Genomic DNA, 22,222 nt, shown 5'->3' on the forward strand with positions numbered 1-22,222 from the left:
GGGGGTTGACTCAGCCTGTCATCCTTCCGAGGTCGGCAAATTGAGTACCAACTTGCTGGGATGAATGATCACGGTGTTTACCCTGATTTAGAATAGGTACACTGTATCCCTGCGCATCGTAAGAGCGTGACCAAGGGTTGGCATCAGGAAGGGCATCCGGCCATAAAAACATTGCCTCAAACAGGGAACCATTATTGTCATGGGGCCCGCAAGGCTAACCCCCGCTCTAGCGGAGAAAATGGCCTTAAAACGATCATTCATTCATTCATGTATGTAATTTATAAATGTCCAGCAAAAGTTTGTGGTTTCTTTGCATAACTATAGGGCCTGTGTATAAGTGTATTCATAAGCTGCTAAATGTGGCCCTCCCCTTGTTTAAAAGCCCTCCCACCATTCCTCCCCCGGCAATCCTTTAAATTATTCCCTTCAGAATCTGTGTATTTGTTGCTATAACAAATCGTTTTGCCAGCTCCATTTTAACAAATAGTTTTGCCAGCTCCACAAACCACTGACTTCCCCCAGCACTCTCTTAAGGAAGGCAAAAAGCAAGAGCATGTGACCATGCGAAAGGTAACAGCTGTGCTGAGACTGCAGTCTTGGGAATTTAAAGCCACAAGAAACCACGAGAAGTGACGAGAAGCCAAGGAGTGTGCCAATGGGCATGCAGCATCACATGATTACGGGGTTATAAAAGGCTGAGCTGAGCGAGTCGTGATTTGAGCCCATCAGCCTCAGAGCGATTGTCGAGCCGGGAGATAAACAAGACAGTTCTGATGATCAGCTCCGCAGTAGCTATGCAGTTCTGGTCCAACAAAGCGAGTTGAACGACACAGAGAGGTGGAGGAGGTGACTTTAGAAACTACACTCCGAGCATCAGGGCTGAACCTGAACCCCGGGGAGACGCACCACAAATTCAACACTCCTAACGGGGATTGGCGCCAATTTCCAACGGTCACGGATTTTGACTCACACTGGTTATAATCCCAAATCTGAACCGGGTACGAGGACGACATGCCAGTGTTGAGAAAACAGCGTTCATTACAAGGAAAATGGATGGGAAAGACAAGAAAGCAACACCTTGATTGTTCTTTATTCTAATATAAATCCCCACACCCACACGAGACTCCGACTGCTTAAAGAAGTATACCTTAACCACTTGCGCCACGAAGAGTAAGACAGGGATAGAGGTCATAGGACTAAAACACCTTGATTCACGCATTGATTGAGTGGGTGACTTGGTCTGGCTGTGTTATGGTCCCAGGGAGAGCGAGCGAGAGAGATGATGAGAGATGATTTTCAAGGAATGGTATATGAAGTACAATCAACAAGTACAGATAAACATCTTCTGTAATTGAGAAACCCAACAATGGAAGGCTCAAAAAGTTCTCGAACAAGGATGAGCGATACTTTAAGATAGCATCCTTAAGGAATAAAAAGAAGACAAATGTTGAACGAGCAGAAGGCTCACATGTCGTTGTCCATACATCAACAGTATGAAAGACACTTTTGAAATCAGGGCTGAAGGGTTATGTTGCAGTAGAAAAAAAACCCTCTGTAAAGAAAGGGGAACAAAACTAAGAAGTGAAGCTATGCACAAGAACACAGAACAAAGACTCGAGAACAATCGGCAAAGTTGATTTGGACAGACGAATCAGTTTCTTTTGATCTAATCAAAGACATTATTTGAAATGACTAAGAACTGAAACTTATAAAGAGCCTTGCTTGAAGCCACCAATTAAACATGGAGGAGGTTCAATTCAGGTTTGGGATACCTTTTCACAAAACTATTGTTCCCATTTTAGCGTATCGATCGGGGATACGTGAAGCCATGGAAGTAGGTATGGTGGATGGCCATGCAGGCAGCTGGCAGATAATGCCAGTAATGGCTGCATTGCCTTGATGCCAGGCAGAGGATTCTCATGGAGAACAATGGCTATGATCATCTTTCAACTATAGACACTGCCGGAAAGAAGGCAATGGCAAACAACTTCTATACATGCTAAGAAAACAATGATTCCCACTCTCCCACCTCTCTCTCCCCCTCCTCACTCTCCGCCCTCCTCTTTCCCCCACCCCCATCCTTGCTCCCCCTTCCACCTCTTTCCCCCTCTTCAATCTCTCCTCCCCTCCCTCCTTCTTGCTCCCCCACCCATCCTCGCTCACTCCTCTTATACACCCCAAAACCTCTCTCCCTCCCCCCTCACCCCCCTCCTCCCTCACTTAAAAAAATGAAATTAAAAATGTACATACACATAAGATGTGATGATGTATGGAAACTGCAGATTTATATAAATGTTGTTTACATCCTTGGAATGTACCATAAGCATTTGTTGCAATCCTTGTTTTTATCTCAGGTTTTATGCAGCGTGTGTTGTGCTGGGACTTCAATTCCTCCATGACCATAAAATTGTTTACAGGTAAAACCATCATCATGATCATCTTGGTGTTGGGTGGTGGGGAACTATTTATTGTTTTCCCAACTAGGATAGAAAAAGTAGGTTTTATAAATGCTTCACTTTCTCGATTCTGAATGTTTTGTCAACTCGAATAATATTGAAAGATGATTTGGGATTTATGATGGAGAAAGTAAAAATAATTTAATATTCCTTCCAATTTTTTTCTTTCACCAAGCTAAAACATTTTGAAAATCCTGTTCTTGTTCCTCTTCAAAAAGTCTGTGATCTCCATCTCGTCAAAAGTAAGAATCTAAAGCATGAGGGAAAATAATCAAGCCATGAAAAAGCAATTATTTTGATGCCAAGTACATGATAATGTCCACACCTTTCTGTTCCTCCAGAGATCTTAAGTTGGACAACTTGCTTCTGGACTCTGAGGGATTTTTAAAGATTGCTGACTTTGGATTGTGTAAGGAAGGTAAGTCAAAAAAGACGATGCAATGGAACATTTTTGCATGAAAGTATTTTACACATAGTAAAATGTGGCGTTTTACAGTTTCTGTCATTGCATGATTGAGATTAGCTTGAAGCATTGATATAATCGGTTTTTAATTTTTTTATTTTAAGTATTTTTCACTTCATCAAGAAAACTGTCCTTGTTTACCATTGAATATTGTTTAATCCAAGGATCTAGTAAGTAGATCCAGCAAGAAAGTAGTGTCCCCTAAAAAAACACCCTTCCAGTGCGACTGTTTCATGGCAGGAAGTGCATTTGACGGTAAAAATACAACAAAAAAAATTCCAACACCAACATGAATCTTCGATCCAGTGGTTTGTGGAATGGCTGAGGCAATCCCTTTCAAGTGACGTGTGGCATTGGTGCAGACCTAAATTGGCCATGTAGGACAAGAAGTGGGTGGATATAAATTGGAACATAGATTAAATGTATCTGGCAGGAGAAATGAAGAAAGGGAGGAGATTCTTGAGATTTCCCGAGCCTTGAGCTATTTATTGTGAATACAGGGTTTACAAAGGAGGAGGAACATCTGTTAACCAACAAAAGGTACTAGTAGCCAGATTGATTACAGCTTAGTAAGACACAGCGACAAGAAGCAGGTTGTTTAATTTCAAGGGGATATTGGAGTCTGGTGTTGGCTTAGCGGTTAGGGTGCCGGCTTGGGATTCTAGGATCCTGGGTTCGAATCCCGGTCGATCGCTGAATTAACGCCAGGGGGGTTGACTCAGCCTGTCATCCTTCCGAGGTCGGCAAATTGAGTACCAGCTTGCTGGGATGAATGATCACGGTGTGTACCCCGGTTTAGAATAGGTACACCGTATCCCTGCGCATCGTAAGAGCGTGACCAAGGGTTGGCGTCAGAAAGGGCATCCGGCCATAAAAAAAACATTGCCTCAAACAGGGAACCATGATTGTCATGGGGCCCGCAAGGCTAACCCCCACTCTAGTGGGGAAAATGGCCTTAAAACGATCATTCATTCATTATATTGGACAAAGCAGGGATGAGCCAACATTGATCATGGGTAAAGGACATGAGGTGGAGAAATTAAAGACAAAGGGCGAGTATAAGAATGGGGACGATTAAACGGTGGAATCTGACAGGAAAAAAGCTGGTCCTCTTCAGAGGACGTCCAGAGAAAACAGAGAGAGTTACACGAGGACGGAGGAGTAGAAGGAATGTGTAGGAATGTGTAGGAATGAGAAGGAGGAACTGGTCATGGTGGCTGAAAAGACAGTGGTGAGAATGAAGGGAGGAATACGCAAGGAAAAGGAGATGAGGCGGGGAAATGAGGAAGTACAAGATGTGATTAAATGAAAGATGTTACACAACGAATGGAAAACTACATGAAAGACCAAGTGAGAGAACTGTACAAGACTATAAATGGTGAGGCAAAGAAAACAGTCGGCAAGGCATGATGGGAAGCAGCACAAGAATGGTATGATTATTTGGAAACACCAGATAGTGAAAAAATTATCTACGGAATACCAAGAGAGAGGCAGAAACAAAAGTGGGGACTTGGGGGAGTGTGCACAGTAAAAAGGTGAGGCCGGTCAGACACTACGTGGAGAAGAGGAAATTAAGAGAAGGTGCAAAGAGTGCTTTATAAATGTGGAAAATGAGAGAGATCTTAGCAAAGACATGGAAAACTGAAGGTCCTGTGAAGGAGGTTCAAGAGGATGAAGATAGAAAAACACTTGACAAAATGAGAAGAGGGAAAAAGCCTATTTGGACCACCTGAAGTTTCGGTCGAGTTAGTGAAGGTGCTCAGAACTGAGAGAATCGATCAAGGTGATGGATTGTCAAGTTAGTTGGAAAAGTGTGGAGTGAGGAGAAGATGACAGATGATTGGAAGAAGAGCATGATAACCAATTTTAAAACAGAAAAGGGACATCTTAGACTGTGGAAATTACAGAGGGATCAGATTGATGGAGCACGCTGTGAAGATATGGGAGAGGATTGTAGAGCTAATGCTAAGGGAGATTGTGAAGATATGGGAGAGGATTGTGAAGCTAAGGCTAAGGGAGATTGTGAAGATACGGGAGAGGATTGTAGAGCCAAGACGAAGGGAGATTGTGAAGATATGGGAGAGGATTGTAGAGCCAAGACGAAGGGAGATTGTGAAGATACGGGAGAGGATTGTAGAGCCAAGACGAAGGGAGATTGTGAAGATACGGGAGAGGATTGTAGAGCTAATGCTAAGGGAGATTGTGAAGATATGGGAGAGGATTGTGAAGCTAAGGCTAAGGGAGATTGTGAAGATATGGGAGAGGATTGTAGAGCTAAGACTAAGGGAGATTGTGAAGATACGGGAGAGGATTGTAGAGATAAGGCTAAGGGAGATTGTGAAGATACGGGAGAGGATTGTAGAGCTAAGACTAAGGGAGATTGTGAAGATATGGGAGAGGATTGTAGAGCTAATACTAAGGCTGATTGTGACGATACGGTAGAGGATTGTAGAGCTAAGACAAAGGGAGATTGTGAAGATACGGGAGAGGATTGTAGAGCCAAGACTAATGGAGATTGTGAAGATGCGGGAGAGGATTGTAGAGCTTCGGCTAAGGGAAATTGTGAAGATACAGGAAAGGATTGTAGAGCTAAGACTAAGGGAGATTGTGAAGATACAGGAAAGGATTGTAGAGCTAAGGCTAAGGGAGATTGTGAAGATACAGGAGAAGATTGTAGAGCTAAGGCGAAGGGAGATTGTGAAGATACAGGAGAGGATTGTGGAGCCAAGACTAATGGAGATTGTGAAGATATGGGAGAGGATTGTGGAGCCAAGACTAATGGAGATTGTGAAGATATGGGAGAGGATTGTAGAGCCAAGACTAATGGAGATTGTGAAGATACGGGAGAGGATTGTAGAGCTAAGGCTAAGGGAGATTATGAAGATACGGGAGAGGATTGTAGAGCTAAGGCTAAGGGAGATTATGAAGACACGGGAGAGGATTGTAGAGATACGGCGAAGGGAGATTGTGAAGATACAGGAGAGGATTGTAGAGCCAAGACTAATGGAGATTGTGAAGATACAGGAGAGGATTGTAGAGCTAAGGCGAAGGGAGATTGTGAAGATACGGGAGAGGATTGTGGAGCCAAGACTAATGGAGATTGTGAAGATACGGGAGAGGATTGTAGAGCTAATGATAAGGGAGATTATGAAGATGGATGAGATGCAGTATGGATTCATGCAAGGAAGGGGAGCAGTGGATACGATTTTCATCATGAGACGGATTCAGGAAAGGATTCTGGAAGGAAATATGAAGCTGTGCTGGTCATTCATACATCAACAGAAGGCATATGATTGGATTCCAAGAGAAGTGGTGTGTTGGTGTTTGAGGAAGAATGGCGTGCTGGAGAAGATTGTTTGAATCGTGATGGAAATGTATGTGGAAGCCAACGCTATTATCAGGACAATGAATGAGGACTCACAATATATTAGTGTGGAGGTTTCTCTAAACCAGGGTTCTGCACTAAGTACCTTCCTTTTTGTAACAGTGATGTAAGCTCTTCGTGACAACATCAGTGATGGAGAACTGTGGGAGCTCTTGTCGCAGACGACTTAGTCATAACAGGAGGGTCAAAGGAAGAGCTGCAGAGAAGATTGCTGGATGGATGGCAAGAGAACTTCCACAGGCAGGGATTGTCAATGCCAGAAAGACAGAGCTAATTGTGTATTGTAAGACTGGTGTAGAGAGGGTCAATGATATAGGTTGTGGAGAGTTAACACCGGTGTACAAATTCAAATACCTTGGTTCAATACTAAAGGAAGGGGGAAACCGTGAAGCAGAAATCTGGAAAGAGCAAATAAGGAGGTTGTAAAATTCAGGCAGCATGGGCAAAATGGAAGAAAGTTATTAGAGTCGTCTGTAATAGAAGGATATGTAGAAAATTGAAGGTTAAAATCTACAGGGCAGTGGTTAGACCAGTTATAATGTCTGGTGCAGAAACATGGGCTTTGAGAAAAAGGGAAGAGGAGTTGCCGGAGAGGATGGAGATGAGAATGCTTCGGTGAATTCTTAGAGTATCGCTGATAGAGTGGTTGAGGAATGAGGAGATACATAAGAGAGCTTAAGTTGTAAGTATCACAGAAAGGATTAGAAAGATGAGGTTGCAGTGGTTTGGACATGTGATGAGGAAAAGGGATGGTGAACCAATCGATCATGGAATGACCCAATTGGAAGTAGGATCAAGAGGGAGACAGAGATTAAGGTAGAGGGAGGTAATGGAAAGAGATTTTAAGAGCATTGGATTGAGAGAGGAAGATGCGGAGGACAGAGGGGAATGGAGAAGGCTGATCCGAGTGGCCAACCCCTCACTGTTGGGATGAAGGTACAGAGAAGAAGAAGATCGTTAATCTCCAACTTTAATAGCTTGCCGTTTTATTCTACACCCTTGCCCTATTTCCTGTGAGGAATGGGCTATGGAGATCGGACGGGCACATTCTGTGGCACTCCCGAATTTCTGGCACCAGAGGTTCTTACGGAAACATCGTATACACGGGCGGTCGACTGGTGGGGTCTGGGCGTACTCGTCTATGAAATGCTTGTGGGGGAGGTAAGCATGGCAGTTCCTAAGTACATTTCTGATCCATTGTCGTACTTATGTAATGGCTGAGCTGCTTGTTTTTAAGTAGTTTGTTTCTGTTTAGAATTATTGTTTTTTTTTATTGTTGTTGATCCTTGGCATGCCTCGATTATTGTAAGTTGGATTCATCCCATGACTCGTTTTCATACTTCACTTTTCTTTGCCCAATTTCAGTCCCCATTTCCAGGTGATGATGAGGAAGAGGTGTTTGACAGCATTGTGAATGACGAGGTTCGCTATCCCCGTTTCCTTTCCATGGAGGCTATCGCGCTAATGCGCAGGGTGAGTAATGTGCATGTATAGTATTTCCACCAAACAAGCAGACATTCTTTAGGAGATAGCACGGATTAAATAAAACCAGTTTTTGTATGACATTTAGTTCCTCTAATTTTCTCATAACCCTCCATTTTTCACTTCATTAAACAAAATGTATTGTAAGTTTTAATACCCATGGCAATGGAGTCTTTCAAAAGGGTCTTCAATTTACCCGATTTTTCCAATTCATTGATACTATCAATGGCAAAATATCTTTCTCTGTCTCTCTCTCTCGGTCTCTCTCTCTCGGTCTCTCTCTCTCTCTCTCTCTCTCTCTCTCTCTCTCTCTCTCTCTCTCTGTCTCTGTCTCTCTCTCTGTCTCTGTCTCTGTCTCTGGCTCTCGCTCTCTCGCTTTCTCGCTTTCTCTCTCTCGCTCTCTCGCTGTCGCTTTCTCTCTCTCGCTCTCTCTCTCTTTTGCTGCTTTTCCTTTTCCTTTTCTTTTTCTTTCTCTCGCTCTCTCTCTCTTTTGCTTGCTTTTCCTTTTGCTTTTCTTTTTCTTTCTCTCGCTCTCTCTCTCTTTTGCCTCTTTTCCTTTTGCTTTTCTTTTTCTTTCTCTCGCTCTCTCTCTCTCTTTTGCTTTTGCTTTTCCTTTTGCTTTTCTTTTTCTTTCTCTCGCTCTCTCTCTCTTTTGCTTTTGCTTTCCTTTTCCTTTTCTTTTTCTTTTCTTTTTCTTTCTCTCGCTCTCTCTCTCTTTTGCTTTATTTTGCTTTTCTTTTTCTTTCTCTCTCTTTCTCTCTCTCTCTCTCTCTCTCTCTCTCTCTCTCACACTCTCTCTCTCCCTTTCTCTCTCTCTCTCTCTCTCTCTCTGTCTCTGTCTCTGTCTATTTCTCTCTCTCTCTCTTTCTTTCTCTCTCGTGTCGCCCGGCGATTAAGATCACATGGGGATGGATAGCCGAACCAGCCTTAACCCCTGAGACAACTCCCAAAGATAGCGGTTATTTTTAGCACGTGCAGGAAGGAAGAGATGCGAGATGTTTAACTGAACGTAACGCACGGGTTTATTTCGAAACCACAACAAATAAACACGACAATAAAATGCACAACAACAACATGCATTTTAAGGCCATTTTCCCTGCTAGAGCGGGGGTTAGCCTTGCGGTCCCCATGACAATCTTCTCCATTTTGCCCTATTTTCTGCATCTCTCCTTGTTAACCCCCTTGCCTGCATTTCTTCTTCCACCATCTTTGGCCAAGTCTTTCTCGGTCTTCCCCGTCCTCTACTTCCTTCTACATTCATTTCCATCACTCTTCTCAACCAGTCACTTTCATCCTTCCTCAACACATGACCAAACCATCTCAACCTGTTCCTCTTCACAACATAAATCACAGGCTCTATTCCCATCATTTTTCGCAATTCATCATTTGTCTTCCTCTCTCTCAATGATACTCCGCACATCCATCGAACCATTCGCATTTCCACCCTTTCCAACCTTCGTTGCTGCTCTACGTTCATTACCCATGTCTCGCTCCCATAAATCATAACACTTCTCACACATGCAGCATACACCTTTCCCTTCAGCTTCAACGACACTCCCCTCCTCATCAGCACGCCACTCAGTTCCCGAAACTTCTTCCATGCACATCTCACTCTAGCAACCGTTGCCGAGTCTGATCCACCTTCTCCATTCAGCATGACTCCGAGGTAGCAAAATGTTTTCACACCTTCCAGCTTCACACTGTCTCCAAGATCCAACTCAACATTTCCTCCATTTGCAGCTCCCTCTGTGCACACCTTACATTTGAATGTAGCTGCCACACTGGTTAATGACCCTCTCAGACCACTACATTTTTGATGAACCCACTCAGCGCACATTGTACATTGAATGGAGTTCACTCCGACACCCTTCCTGCACACAGCACAGGGCCACTTCCCAGTTCTTTCCACCTCACCACATGCTTTACCACTTGCCATCACCTTGGTCTTTCCGATATTCACCTTCAGACCTTTTGTCTCCATACATTCCTTCCACTTGTTCATCTTTTCCTTCAGTCCATCCATACTTTCCGCAATCAACACCAGATCATCTGCATACAACAACTCCCGCGGTAAACCCTCCTTTACGTTCCGAGCCAACACCTCCATCACAGCTACAAATAGTAGTGGACTTAGTACCGACCCCTGATGCACTCCCACCTTCACCTCAAACTCACCACTGTTCCCGTCCTTCGTCCTTACAGCTGTGCGCGCTCTTTTGTACATTGCCATCACTTCTCTGATCAACCATTCCTCCACTCCTAACTTCCTCATTGCCCATGTCAATACTTTGCGTGGAACCCTATCGAATGCTTTCTCCAGATCAACAAACCCAAGAAACAACTTCTTCCTCTTCTCCATGTACTTCTCCTGCAACTGCCTCACAATAAAAAGCACGTCTGTCGTTGTTCTTCCTGGCATAAATCCAAACTGCATTTCATCGATCTTCACTTTCTTCCTTATCCTCCTCTCCAACACCCTTTCCAATACCTTCATTCCATGCTCCAATAACTTTATCGCTCGGTACGAGCCACACTCTACAGGGTCACCTTTCCCCTTGTATAGAGGGACGAGGGTATTCAGTTCCCAATCCACTGGAATGCGGCCTTCTTTCACCACCAGATTACAGATCTCTGTCATTCTCTTCACACCCCAACTTCCTGCTGCCTTCAACATATCTCCCACAACTCCTGTCGGCCCTCCCGCTTTTCTACTCTTCATTGCTTTTATCGCTTCCTCAACTTCCTTCTCAGTTATCTTCTCTGCCGGTCCTAAAACTGGGTTACTCTCTATGTTGCCATCCCATTCATTCTCTGTATTCAACAGCATTTCCATATATCTTTTCCATCTTCCTTTAATTCCATCTGGGTCCACAACGATTTGTCCCACTTCATCCTTCAAGCAAGCATCATGACAAATCATGTCCAATCAATTGAATTTACCACAGGTGGACTCCAATCAAGGTGTAGAAACATCTCAAAGATGATCAAGAGAAACGGGAGGCACCTCAGCTAAATTTCAAGTGTCATAGCAAAGGGTGTGAATACTTATCTCAATGTGATATTTCAGTTTTTTCTTTTTAATAAATTTGCAAAACTTTCTAAAATCCTGTTTTCTCTTTGTCATTATGGGGTATTCAGTGTAGATTGATGAGGGGAAAAATGAATTTAAACGATTTCAGCATAAGGCTGCAACATAACAAAATGTGAAAAACTGAAGGGGTCTGAATACTTTCTGAATGCACTGTAGATCTGGAGTCATTGCTGGCCACTTCAGAACAGTCCAGTGTTTTGTCTTGAACCATTCATGGGTGCTTTTTGAAGTGTGTTTGGGGTCATTGTCCTGCTGCAAGACCCATGACCTTCGACGGAGACCTAGCTTTCTGACACTGGGTTGAACATTGCACTCTAAAATGTCTTGGTAATCTCCTGATTTCATGATGCCATGCACACAATCAAAAGGCACCCAGTGCCAGAGGCAGCACAGCAACCCCAAAACATCACTGAACCTCCTCCAAGTTTGACCGTGGGGAAGGTGTTCTTTTCATTGAAGGCTTCATTTTGTTTTCTGTAAACATAGAGATGATGTGCCTTACAAAAAGCTCCAATTTGGTCTCATCTGTCCACAGGTCATTCTCCCAGAAGGATTTTGGCTTATTCAGGTGTGTTTTGGCAAAAACAAGTCAGGCTTTCTTATGTCTCGTTCTCAGCAGTGGGGTCCTCCTGGGTCTCCTGCCCTATAACCCCCTTTCATTGAGTTGGTGACGGATGGTGCTAGTTGAAACTGTCATACCTTGTGTCTGAAGGTCAGCTTGAATCTGTTTGGCAGTTGATCGAGGTGCTTTCTCCACCATTCAAACTATCCTTCCCTGCAATCTTCGATAAAGTTTTCTCTTTCAGCCATGTCCAGGGAAGTTGGCTACAGTTCCATGGGCCTTAAACTCCCTGATAACATTGTGTATGATGGACAAAGGAACATCGAGGTCTCTGGTGAGAATTGTAGCCTTGAGATTGTACATGCTTGGCTGCAATCTTGAGTCTGACCTCCTCAGAGAATTCTCTGGTTTTCTTTCTTTTCTCCATGCTCAGTGTGGTACACACAGTGACACAAAACAGCAGAATAACTCCTTTTCTCTATTCAAACTGGTTGAATGAGTGATTTTTATATTGTAGGCACCTGCAACTCACCACAGGTAAGTTCAATTCCAAAGTAAAGCAGAATCACCTGCTTGAAATCTTATTATTTATAACAACTTCCAAAAGGTGCCAATAATATTCTGCCCTACTTTGACAAAAGGAAGCAACTGCCTGAAAGGAGTTTTCTTGTAAATGAGGAAAATGTGTTTTTCTTTCTGCTCTCTTTGGCAGAGTTTCTTACTTCCTGGGTATAAAGTTTTTCAAACTGTACTCAAAGAAGACTTTGTAGGCAACCATGGTTGGAGATATGAATTCATATTTTTGTGTGAATTATGTCACTTGCTTCCTTTTGTCAAAGTATTATGGTAATAGTTCCAGGCCTAATACTTTGACAAAAGGCAGCAACTTTTCAAATTTTCTGATCACTCTGGTATGAAACTGTGCTAGATATGTATTTATTGGTTTTGTGTGTATTTATTAATAATCCAAATTTGTTTACACATCAATAATACAAGACGATTTTCAGCGCCTCGAGATTGATAAAAATGTTGAAGGGGTCAGTTCAAATGCCGATTTTGTCAGATTAGTATATTATTTTTATTTCTTTTCTTTGAAATATTAATTTGTATGATATAATGCATATACAAGTTATATTTTCCAAGTAAATTAATGAATCAAATGTCTGAAATCAACTTCCAAATAAATTGTCCGGTAATACAATACACTGTCATACAAAATCCAAGTTCTCGTGCACGTAACCCATGGATGTAGACTAGCCTAATATTTTACACCGGCGATCATTAAATTTTAATCAAAACTGCCTCCAAATGATAATACAATCATACAACTACAAGCACTGAAGGGGGAAATAATTTTAACTCTACATTTAGTCATTGCTTTCAAAAACTTGCTTCAAGACTCTAACTTTAAACATTAGATACGTGTACTGCATTCTGTACACTGTACACAACAATGTGTATATGGGACTACACAGAAACTGCGCACAAACAAGACAAGATATAAACGTATAGTAAATAATAATAATAATAATAATAATTCATTTATTTTGTATAGCGCTTTTCCAGAAGCCCAAAGGCGCTTTGACAGAGTGGAAAACATAATGCATAACAATACATGAAAACAACAATTGCAAAAAGACAAGAATCAAGAAAACAAACAGCAGCGATATACGGCATATATATAAGACAAGAATCAAAAAGACAAGACAAGAATCAATAGGGAAATATTTAAAGCAAAAGGAGGGAGAAGGAGAAGAGATAGTCAGGGGTTAAATGCTGTGGGTTGAATGTTGAATGCAGCGTTGAACAGGTGGGTCTTTAGTGATGTTTTGAATGTGGTGAGTGAGGAGGAGTCTCTGATGGTGTGAGGTAGTGAGTTCCAGAGGGTGGGAGCAGCGATGGAGAAGGCCCTGTCCCCCCAGGATCTGAATTTGGTCCGGATGGAGGGGGTCAGGAGGTTGGTACCAGCAGAGCGGAGGTTGCGGGTGGGAGTGTGTCTGGAGAGGAGGTCAGCCAGGTAGGATGGGGCCAGGTTATGGAGGGCTTTGTATGTCAAGAGGAGGATTTTGTACTGGATTCTCTGGGGGATGGGGAGCCAGTGAAGCTTGTAAAGGACGGGGGTGATGTGGTCACGGGTCCGGGAATGAGTGAGTAGACGGGCAGCGGAGTTCTGAATGTATTGGAGTTTATTGGTGATTTTTGAGGGTGAACCATAGAGGAGGCTATTGCAGTAGTCCAGACGGGAGGTGATGAAGGCGTGGATGAGGGTTTCTGCAGCCGTGGAGGAGAGGGATGAGCGGAGACGGGCAATGTTTTTCAGGTGAAAGAAGGCTGACTTTGTGATCTGTTTAGTGTATTTGTCGAAGGAAAGGGTTTGGTCAAAGATGACGCCAAGATTCCGGATGTGAGGGGAGGTGGATACTGGGATACCGTCGATGTTGAGGGCAAAGTTATGGGTGGATTTTGTGAGCGTTTTTGGGCCAATGATGATTATTTCAGATTTATCACAGTTAAGCTTGAGGAAGTTGATTTGAAGCCAGGATTTTATTTCAGTGATGCAGTTTGTCAGGATAGAGTGGGTGTCGGTGGAGACGGACTTGGTGGAGATGAAAAGCTGGATGTCATCGGCGAAGCAGTGGAATTGGAGACCATGACGGCGGATTAAGTGACCGAGCGGGGACAGGTAAAGGATGAAGAGGAGGGGGCCAAGAACTGAACCTTGGGGGACACCTTGGGGGAGGGGAGCAGTGGGGGATTTGCAGTTATTGATGGAGATGAACTGGCATCTGTCAGAGAGGTATGATTTAATCCAAGAGAGGGCAGTGCCGGTGACGTTAAAGGTGGATTCAAGTCGGGTGAGGAGGATAGTGTGATCGATGGTGTCAAAGGCAGCGCTGAGGTCGAGGAGGACGAGAATGTTGAGGTTGCCAGCGTCAGAGGAGAGGAGAAGGTCGTTGGTGATTTTGAGGAGAGCAGTTTCAGTACTGTGGTTGGAGCGGAATCCGGATTGGAATGTTTCATACAAGTTATTGGCAGAGAGATGATGTTTGAGTTGAGTGGCTACAGCGCGTTCCAAAACCTTTGACAGAAAGGGTAGGTTGGAGATGGGTCTGAAGTTGTTTAGGGTGTCAGGGTTTAGACCAGGTTTTTTTAGAATGGGGGTAACAGCAGCAATTTTGAGGGAAGGTGGGACGATGCCTGTAGACAGGGAGGAGTTTATTGTTGCAATGATAAGTGGAGAGAGAGCAGGGAGGGAGGCTTTGACAAAGCTGGAGGGGATGGGGTCAAGAGTGCAGGTGGCAGTTTTCATTCCTATGAGGAGTTCAGAGAGGTCAGTAGGAGAGATTGGGGAGAACCGAGACAGGGGATGGCAGGACAAGGGGGGGCAGGTGGTTGGAGTGGGAGCGGGTGCGGCGGTGGTCAAGCTGTTGTAGATGTTGTCAATTTTGCGTTGGAAGAAAGAGAGGAAGGAGATGCAGTTGTCTACTGTGAATGACTGGGTGGTGGTGTTCAGGGGGCGGAGGAGTTTGTTTATTGTCGAGAAGAGTGCTTTTGGGTTTCCGGAGCCAGAGTGGATAATTTGAGAGTAGTAGGCAGAGCGGGCGCGGGAGAGGGCATCTTTGTAGTGTTGTATGTGGTCCTTGTAGGCTTGGGAGTGAACTGTGAGACCCGTTTTATTGCGGAGTCTTTCAAGTTGGCGAGCACGAGTTTTCATCAGGTGGAGTTCAGGGGTAAACCAGGGAGCAGAATGGGTGAAAGAAACTGTTTTGGTTTTTACAGGCGCAAGCTGGTCAAGGCAGGAGGAGAGAGTGTGGTTGTAGTAGTCAGTGAGGTCGGAAGGGGTGTGGAGGTCAATGAAGGGAGAAGTGGACATTTTTTCAGAGAGGGTGGATGAGAATGAGGTAGGTGAAAGAGCGTTTAGCTTACGGAAGTTGATTGTGCGATAATGCCTTGGTGTTGGGGCGGGGATGTTGATGGTCAGAGTGATGGCTAAGTGGTCAGAGAGGGTGAGGTCGGAGCCATAGAGATGGTGCAAATTTAATCCAGTGGAGCAGACAAGGTCCAAAATGTGACCACGGATATGGGTAGGAAAGTCGACATGTTGAGTGAGGTTAAAGCAGGTGAGTAAATCAGTGAAGTCAGTGGTTATTGTGGAGTCAGTGGAGTCCATGTGGATATTGAAATCACCAAGGAGGAGGATTGAGGGGGAGAGGGAACATAGCTGGGTCAGAAAGTAGGAGAAGTCAGACAGGAATGATGGGTGTGGTTTGGGAGGGCGGTAGACGACAGCCATGACTGACTGCGTGTGACCAGAGAGTTTTAAAGCCAGGTGTTCAAATGATGGAGCAGATGAGATGGAGATGAGGTTGGTCTTGATGTCTTGACGGTGGATAACGGCAATTCCACCACCTCGGCCCTCCGAGCGTGGTTTATTGACGTAGGAATATCCATTGGGTGTGGTGAGGTTGAGTGTGTAGTAGTCCAGAGGTTGTTGCCAGGTTTCGGTGAGACAGAGAAAGTCCAGTTTGTTATCCAGGATGTATTCGTTCAGGATGAGGCATTTATTGTTGAGGGACCGGGTGTTGAACAGGGTGAGCTTGATGTTGTTTTGAACAGCAGGGATGAATTCAGGTGATTTAGCCAGGGTTCGTAGGCAAGAGGTGCGATCGTGTGGGTTGCTGTGACCAGGTGCGCTGGGACGAAGAGTGAGAGTGCGCTGAGCCGACCAGAGGACGGGGATGGAGTGACCTGATTGCAAATAAACAAACTTGCGACCGGAGCCACGGTGAATGTACCTGGGTCGTCGGAGGAGTCCATTTGATTTGATGGCAGAGATGCATGATGGGGTGGAGCGGGTATTGAGCAGAAGAAGCCTTGCGGCGGAGTACTTCAGAGCCATGCCAGGCAGGAGCGAAGGGACGAGTACGAGGCCAAGGTCGAGGAGGCAAAGCGGCAAACGCAGCGGCAAACGACTGCAGCCGCTAATCAAGACCACAGCGGCAAACAAGGCCACAAGGCCACCGGCAAACAAGGCCACGGCCACAATCAACGGGAGCGGGCCTTTCGAATTCCGTATTCCGTACCATCAAAAGCAGATTCCGTTATCCAGCCGGAGAACACGCGGCACGTGCGGGTGTGAAAAGGCAGGACAGGTGTGAGATGTCAGGTCAGAAAGGTAGAAGCAGACCCTGTACATCCATCCAGTCGGAGAAGCGGCGAATATGCAACGCCAGCGTCCTCTCGCAACCGAACCCGGAAGTCGTGTCGACTAGTTAACAGTTAACAATAAACACTAGTTAACGTGAGTTTCACTCAAAAGAGTCTAAAAATTGAATGCCTAATAGCATATTGAACAGTCAGGTACTTACATATCTCTCAAATGGGCGAAAACATCAGAGAATTTCAGCATTTTCGGGTGGTTTCACAACCAGTTGCACAAGCACAACACAGAGCAAAAACCATGAGAAAGCCAAGCTGGATAATAGGAGCTCTCTGATTGGTTAACTCCCTCAATCTGCCATTTCTATGCTGATATATGATTGGCTAACTAAGACCTGCTCAGTTGCTTCCTTTTGTCAAAGTTTTATGACTATTTCTGTACTTGCTTCCTTTTGACATGTTAATATCTCAGAAATGGAGGGTTGTGTTACTTTATTTTGTGTACAAACGTGTAGAGCATACCTCAAATACCCTAGAACAAGTGATAACTCAATTTCGACAAAAATGACAGTTGCTTCCTTGTGTCAAAGTAGGGCAGTATTGTCCAGGCCATTTCAGGATTTATATGTAGAATAAGCTATGATTTCGTAATTTTTTGAGCTTTTTTTGTTTTGTTCCACTGTAAACCAAAGAAATACATCTGTGGATACCAAAATATTTTTTAATTTCAACAATTTTCTGGAAGAAATTGTGCATTATTTGAAAAAAGTGCAAGGGTGCCAATATTTTTGGCCACGACTGTGCATATATACATATATTTATAAGAGAGTCTGTTTGTCTGTTCCTTATTCATTTCCTACCCCTGGACAAATTTCCCCGAAATTAGCTATACTGCATTATGTGTACCCAGAGAAGGTCAATGTCACAATAAAAATGAGAACGGCACTCGGAGTACATAACCCCGCCAAGCTGAACAAGCTGAACAGATCTGCATCCAGTCATGAAGCAAAATCTAATTGGCTTGTTCCTGTCAAACACACAACTTGTCCACCAAGTTTGGTTCGAATCCATCCATAACTGTTTTTGATATCATGGTATGTATTGTTTTTGGCCCTATATCTCAACTGTGAAGAATTACTTTAAAATTATCGTATTTAGATCCCCATCCGGATCCTCATACTTAAAAATTCAGTTCTTAATCAAACCTCTGTAAAAACATGAAATAACATTGCCTTCAGCGAACTCGCGTCTTCCAGCTTCGCATGTGCAGTCCAAGCTCCGCCTCTCTTCCAGCCGATGTGGTTATGCATCGCCGTTAGACGATCACGATTAGGTTCAATTAAAACCCGAATACTAAAGTCCAAATAACTCTATCCCGATCAGGTGAACCAACTTGTTATTCATATTTCTGACTATTTCCTGATATTTTGCCTGCTGGAGAAAGTACGTCCAGTAGTTAGATTGCTTCTGAATGACTTTGGTTGCTTTTGGCTGACCTCTTGTTTGATAGAAATGGGATGTTTGTTTAATTTTGATATTGATTTAATATGTCTAAAGTTGAGAACAATTTAATTAAAGTGAATGCATAATTTTGGAAATTAAATATGGAGACGCAGCAAGCATACCAGTTTTGGGTGTCTCCATGTCAAATGGTATGGCTCAAAGCCCAGGAACCCAACTGCAGAGCCCAATACATCTAATCCAAACGTGTCCAGATCACGTGCCAGTAGTGCATGATATGTAGACACCAATGCTGATTAATTATTTGTATCACTGATTGGTACAATTTTGTTTTTATCTCCGACTGGTACAGGGATCTGTTGGTTTAGGATAAAAAGTGATGCATATCCATGCTGGAGACCTTGACCCATCATAACTGACACAAAGAGGGAGTTTGTGTCAGTTGGAGATGAGCTTCAGTTGATTGAGAGCCCAGGCAGGTCGAATGAGCACGAAGTCGTCCCCTAATGTAGTGATGAAGAACCTAATCACAACCCGAATTCTACTCGGCCCAAGCTAGCTTGTTTTGCTCTGCGTGTAACTTTTTTCCGGTCATCCAAGTTGTTTGACCGGTCAGGTTTGTGATCGAGCATGTGCCGCCCGCCAAGGGTGCATATCCTATCTTTCTGAATGCCTTGTTCGGCCATCTTGACCTCCGATCATATAACTCGTATAACTTTTTTTTCTCTTTTCTTATTGAGACTGTGGAAGCATCACAGTATATGCAGCCAAAAATAAAATTATAAATTCAGTAGCAAGAGTGAAGTGCTCAGATGGGAACGCCAAATAGGAATATTTATTTTTCCAACAACTGCAGCTTCCTTCACTTATTCTTCAACTCATTTTTGTTCACTTTCAACCCAGGTTTTATATTTGTATTCTTGCTTTCTTTTACAGCTTTTGAGAAAGAACCCTGAGCGGCGTTTAGGATCAAATGAACGAGATGCCGAGGATGTGAAAAGACAGAATTTCTTTCGGGTAATATTTCCTTTAAGTGCTATAATCCTAACCTAATGTTTTATTTTTTTTTAACACTTCCTTCACTCTTTTTCACCCAGTTGGAAGTATTTATCAGAAATTGGCTCAATACTCTTTCCAGCTACACTAATTACCTTCTGACTTGTTCATTGCTACATTGTCGCTGTCTTGTTTGCAGCATTGGCCTCCTTTTTCATGTGTTTACTTGTTTATTTACCCCCACTTTCTCTTTTTGCCTCGTTCTTTTCCAACCGTAGACTGTTAACTGGGCAGAGCTATTAGCCAAAAAAGTGTCCTCACCGTTTGTGCCGACGATCCGAGACAGCGAAGATGTCAGCAACTTTGATGAGGAATTCACGTCGGAGCATGCCGTGCTGACTCCACCCCGAGAACCACGGGCGTTAAATCCCGGGGAGCAAACCCTCTTCAAGGAGTTTGATTACATTGCAGACTGGTGCTGATTGAGAGCTGGGCCCTGTTCCATTCCTCGTACTTTGTCAATATCCTTCGAGGCACTCCAATATTTACTACCTTTACTATTCATAAGGCCAGAAACCTTCTTGTTTAACGACGTTCTTCTCGCACGTTCTTTTTCATTCGATGCACCACATCCGCCTTATTCTCCTCCTTCTCTTGCTTGGATGTTCATCAAAGCTGTGATAAGAAAGGAATTATGACATCCGTAATTGCCCTCATCCTTTTCTGTTTCTAACAAGGCGCTTGCTCATCTCACCAGGGTCTATAACTGCACTAGTTGCTGTCGGGTTGAGGGTGTTCCTGATTCGCAACAGTGTAGATCCATCTCATTTTGTGCAATTTGAAGACAACGACGTCAACAACTCTGGCTCGTTCAAAAGGTGCCAATCGGGCTCGCTCGCTCCACAAATTGCAAATAGCTCCACAAATTGCATTCTGCCTTCTGTGTTGATTATACACCTGAACGGTACTGGTTTGTGAAACAAAATATTTTTGATGTCTGCAATTTACATCAATATTTTTTTCTTTTCATTTATTATATCTATCTTGCCTTTCTTCTTGTAACTATTCACCAAATGTCCTGTAAATGTAAAAGAAATGAAATCAAAAGGAGCAGGAAAAGGAACACGTTTCGGCTTGGTCGAGCATTAATCATTTTATGTGATTGTACAAAATGTAGCAAAACATTTCCGTACATCGGTGTCCGTCCCCGTGCGATCACGTTTGAAACGTTTGTATGGCTTCATATTGCTCCTGTGGCGATGGCAGTACGCAGACGGTGGAAGTGAGGTTTGAAGTTATTTATCTTTTCAGAAAAGTTGTATAGGATGGGGAAAAAATAAAGCGAAGGATTATATGGTTTTAACAATAAAGACATTTATTCTTGTAGGGGAAAAACAGATAAAGGGAATGTTTTCAAATAGATGCATGTTTATGCGAGACAAGGTTCCCGACGTTTTGTGATATATTTTTTAATTTCAATAACATTGATATGATGATCTCAAATATTTACGCAAAATGTCTTTCTTTTCTTTTCTTTTTGCTGACAAAAGGGAATAAGAGGTTACAGTTTTGCTCATCGGCTGGATGTTTGGTATAGTCCTGTTGAAAATGCATTACATGGCTCGTTGGACGGGTTCTCCCCACCTCGACCCGGTGCTTTGTGTAAAGCTCCGGATTTTGTCTCGTTCACGAAGAGCTTCCTCGTACGTCTAATTTATTTGTAGGGTGTACATAGTGTGTCTTTGCTCCAACACTGGAGGGATTAGCCAACCTGGGAAGAATTGGGGATCAGGTAAAAAAACGCTTTCCTCAATCCCTCGTTCCTCAATTTCTCACCCACGCCCTTAGTTTCACTCTTGCCATTGTGCTCTTACTAAGTTTAGTTCATGTCCTCTGCTCGTGTTATATTCTGCATCACATAAACTAAGCAAAGCAAATAAAACGATGAATGCTAATCAAATCACCAAAGTGCCCTCCACCATAAAGACTGGTATACATCAGCTGTTATTAACAACTGTTTATGCCAAATTCGCATCTTAAAATTTACAACGTGTAAATGTTTTTTTTTTAACCTTTCCTTTTGATGATTACTTTGTACTTACAAAATGTTGATCGTTTTAACTTGAAAGATGAGCATTAGTATTAATTAGGCGTTTATATACATGTTGATCCTGTAAATTGAGGTTACACATGGATTTGTTGAAATGTATTGCACATCGCTTGAAGTAAAACCAATGAACAAAGTCGGGCTCTGGTTTGAGCTCTGCTTGCTTGCACGGCCAGATTTTGGTTTGACAAAACTGAGTTTTATATATGGATCGAATAAAAATTCACTTGCTTCCATACTCATAAAGCAGCTTCATAATATATTTCCTCTATTTACTTGTTTTTAATAGGTTTTGTAACTCTTCAGCTGTGTGTTTGTTTCTTTTCACTCAGTTGCTTAAATTTTTTTTTATTCCTTTCATCCCTTTTCCTATTTGTTTATTTTATTTGTTTTTGTTCCCCTCCCCTCTACCCCTGCCTCTCCCTTCGTGTTCAATGCACTGGTTTGGATTTTTTTCATTATTTTGTTTATTTGGGGACTTGTATATTTAAAGTGAGAGAGAGTCGTGAATTGTTTAGATTTTGTCGTTCTTTCAGAATTGTTGATCAAGCTGTGATGGTTTCCTGTGTTCAGGCAAGGCTGGTTAATAAGCTTATGCAAGAATATTTCGTTAAGTTTGTAGTTTATCCTTATGGTGTATATGAATGTTTTATGTCCCATTCCAGTAAAATTGAAACCATATTTGCAGACTTACTTGCTTTTCCCCGAGTTGGTGTGTCAATCTTTTTAGATGTTTTGTTTGATATGTTTTTGATTTGTCGATCATCCCAAATGTGTACATCCTTCTTTTTTTTCTTTTTTTACATATATTAATGACCTTATTACAATAAATAAAGTGAACCATGCTTTCATTACCTTCAAATGGCATTTGCTAAGAGGAGTAGCAAAATGTCCTGTGAAACTGGTTTTGGAGTCTCGGGTTTTGCTCGGTTTTCTTTCAAGGCTTATTATTGGAACATCCTCTAAACATACTGTAAACCCCCATGTAGAAGTCACACCTGTATACAGGTTACATGGTTGATTAGTCACTTCACATATATATTTATACCTCCAGATGAC

The 22,222-nt window shown here is 43.0% G+C and overlaps 1 protein-coding gene across 1 annotated transcript in view; it reads left to right on the plus strand.

Annotated features, from left to right (window-relative positions):
- The window catches only part of LOC137423085 (serine/threonine-protein kinase N2-like), a 173,791-nt gene extending 151,777 nt beyond the window's left edge, over positions 1 to 22,014 (plus strand). The window contains exons 18-23 of the mRNA XM_068109882.2: positions 2,355 to 2,417; positions 2,798 to 2,874; positions 7,323 to 7,465; positions 7,670 to 7,777; positions 18,997 to 19,077; positions 19,335 to 22,014. Coding sequence (XP_067965983.2) covers positions 2,355 to 2,417; positions 2,798 to 2,874; positions 7,323 to 7,465; positions 7,670 to 7,777; positions 18,997 to 19,077; positions 19,335 to 19,538 — 676 coding nt within the window. The 3' untranslated portion in view covers positions 19,539 to 22,014. The remainder of the gene's footprint in view (positions 1 to 2,354; positions 2,418 to 2,797; positions 2,875 to 7,322; positions 7,466 to 7,669; positions 7,778 to 18,996; positions 19,078 to 19,334) is intronic.
- Positions 22,015 to 22,222: the final 208 nt, after the last annotated feature.

The sequence above is a fragment of the Myxine glutinosa genome, chromosome 3 (genome assembly GCF_964187855.1).
Source record: "Myxine glutinosa chromosome 3, kmMyxGlut1.1, whole genome shotgun sequence".
Classification (NCBI taxonomy): domain Eukaryota; kingdom Metazoa; phylum Chordata; class Myxini; order Myxiniformes; family Myxinidae; genus Myxine; species Myxine glutinosa.